This window comes from Frankliniella occidentalis, unplaced genomic scaffold (genome assembly GCF_000697945.3).
Source record: "Frankliniella occidentalis isolate FOCC.00 unplaced genomic scaffold, Focc_3.1 Scaffold5, whole genome shotgun sequence".
Classification (NCBI taxonomy): Eukaryota; Metazoa; Arthropoda; class Insecta; order Thysanoptera; family Thripidae; genus Frankliniella; species Frankliniella occidentalis.
In genome coordinates, this window is record NW_026267135.1 from 3,147,243 (window position 1) to 3,149,781 (window position 2,539).

Consider the following 2,539-nt stretch of genomic DNA (forward strand, 5'->3'; position numbering starts at 1 on the left):
CTCTCTCTCTCTCTCTCTCTCTCTCTCTCTCTCTCTCTCTCAGCCTCCCCGGTCCATCTGCACCCAACTCTTTCCTCGCGGCATGGCTGGCAAAGCAAGGGATATTAATGAACAAGCAGCCATGAGCAAGGCCGCAGGCGTCGTTTGTTTAACTCTGCCTCCTCCCCTGTTCTCCCGCTCTTCCATCTAGGTACCTTAGCCAGCAAAAATATTCCAAAAACAAAAAAAGAACCGTGTGTCAGTGTTTAACTGTCATTCACATAGTATCCTTATTATGATTATAATCATGATTATATAACTAGAACAATTATAGTGATAGTTAATCGTGGTATAATTTCTGTGTGCTGCTGCCGTATCAGACTGGCTCTTTTGCTCACGGTGTCGTCCTTCTGTTTCTGGCTGCCCTGCAGGACCGAGAGTTCGTGGAAATCGAGAACCCGTACAACGGGCAACCCAAGCGGCCGGGGTCGCCGTCGCCGCTGGCTAGCCCCGTGCACTCGACGTCCTCGCACACGGGGCTGCTCCAAGCGTGTTGCGGCCGCTGCTGCGGTCAGAGGTACCAGGTACGTGCGTCGTTGCCCAACTAATCAACCCTTTTGTTTCGGGTGGAGTTTTCATAATATCGTTTTTCTATGGTATTTGTTGGTTATGTTGTAAAGTTGTTGTCGTTGCTGTTCCAAACGAGCTTCTTTTTTTGCTTCCGAATTTTTTTTTTCTCGTATTATTTACGCAAGTAACTCTATCGGTACTCTGTTATATTTGCGGTACTGTTTGTCGGCTTGAATTGATATGCGCGCGCGCGCGCGCCGCATCTAACAATTCCAGGAGGATGTGTACATCCCACAATTCCAGGAGGATGTGTGCATCCCACAATTCCAGGTGGATGTGTGCAACCAACAATTCCAGGACGCATCAAAGACAAAAACAGCGAGCAGCGCGGAGCCACAGGAATTACCCCATTTCGCCGTCTCCTTTTCGCAACTAATTTTAAATAGTTTTTTTTCTTTCAGTGTAGGGACCGAGACGTGTCTCGCTCTTACTCAGGTGTGGCGCTGAGTGCCGGGCGTGCGGTCGCGACCCTGCTGCACTTCATCAGCATACTGCCCCCCGCCTCTCCTCCTCCTCCTACTCCTTCCTCCTCTCGCTCTTCGTCTCGTGCCCTAGACTCTACCGAGAGGCGCGGAATTTCCCTCATCCTACTGCCGCTCCCCGCCTTATAGCGTCCGGGCACCCAAAAATTACTTCAATATAACAAAAAAATAAAAATAAAGATTTCATGGATACGACATCTGCGTCGTTGTCGTTGTTTCATAATAATAATAAGTATGATGTCACAACAGGACATTATACTTGTTATGCATAAACGTTACGTTACACTATGCCATCTCTTGGCACTCTCCCGCAGTACTACTACCCCGTGGTCCCGCCTCACTTAAAGGTTATGCTCCCACCGTCTCAGTGCCCCCCCCCCCCTCTCCCTCTCTCATGCACAGTCCTCACGGCCACTCCCGGCCATCACGCGGTGCAGTGTTAGTGGTACTGCTGTTCTCTTCATTAGCCTTGTTTGTCCTCTATTATCTCACTACCCCCTCCCCCTTCTTTTCACCCCCCAGTCGCCGCCACCACCGCTGCCGCTGCCACCACCGCCCGCCCACCTCCATTCCAGAGCTTCCAATTGCTACACTGTCCCAGACAATTATTGACTCTCCACTGTGCAACAGGCTGCGTTGATCCGGACTACTCCCGGCTGCTGTAAATCGCCCCCCGCTCGCGCGCGCGTGTGTCTGGAGAGCTGGAGAGCAGCACCTCTATGCCGCGCACGTGCGCCCGGGAGAGAGAACAACCCGAGACAACCGAGCGGGCGTCGCGCAGACAAGTGTGCTTCAGCCACTGGAAATAACAAAGAACAAGAAGGTGTTTGGCTGCACTCTAAGTAGTAGCTATGGGTTAAAAGCTGTCACAAAAGCATTGATATTGCTAAAGGCGCTAACTCTTAGGACGTGTACTGCTTTCCAGTGCCTTTACAGAGGCATGAAACTCAAAATTTCTGTAGCACCCCTGCAAAGGTGTGACCTAACACCTTTGTTTTCTAGTGAAGGCAGGGACCTGCTACCTTCGAACATGGGTTCGAAAAGAGTTTTATAAAACAATATATTCACGCCGAATACTTGCTCAGTTTTATCAATTGAAAATGACGTGGCTGAACAATAATTTACAAAAAAAAAGTAATTCAAGATCTTTAGCATCTTCAATCGTCATGTAAAGTGCTACTTTACACCCTCGTGTTTTCACGTTGCACAGCTGAGAGAAATTTCCCTCACGACGATGGGATGATGGCAGCCTTTTACCATTTGCACCCGGGCCTTCTTGGTGCTTAACATTAGGAAGCCCACGGCCCCGCTGTAATTGCTTCTCTCCCCCTTCGGCCATCCCTGTCGCGGGCTGTGGTGGCGCGGCGTGGCGCCGGAAACGCTCTCGTGTTTGCCTTCCACCGCGGTCAATTCAAATGAAGACCCATTCCCCCGGGCTGTCCCCCCCC

The 2,539-nt window shown here is 50.6% G+C and overlaps 1 protein-coding gene across 4 annotated transcripts in view; it reads left to right on the forward strand.

Annotated features, from left to right (window-relative positions):
• Positions 1-2,539, forward strand: part of LOC113212297 (potassium voltage-gated channel protein Shal) — a 157,769-nt gene that overhangs the window by 121,605 nt on the left and 33,625 nt on the right. For all 4 annotated transcript variants that reach the window (XR_008011384.1, XM_052269709.1, XM_052269705.1 and 1 more), the window contains exon 4: positions 411-563. Coding sequence is in view for 3 of the 4 variants with exons in the window: in XM_052269709.1 (XP_052125669.1) it covers positions 411-563 (153 nt within the window). In the remaining variant the exon portion in view is untranslated. The remainder of the gene's footprint in view (positions 1-410; positions 564-2,539) is intronic.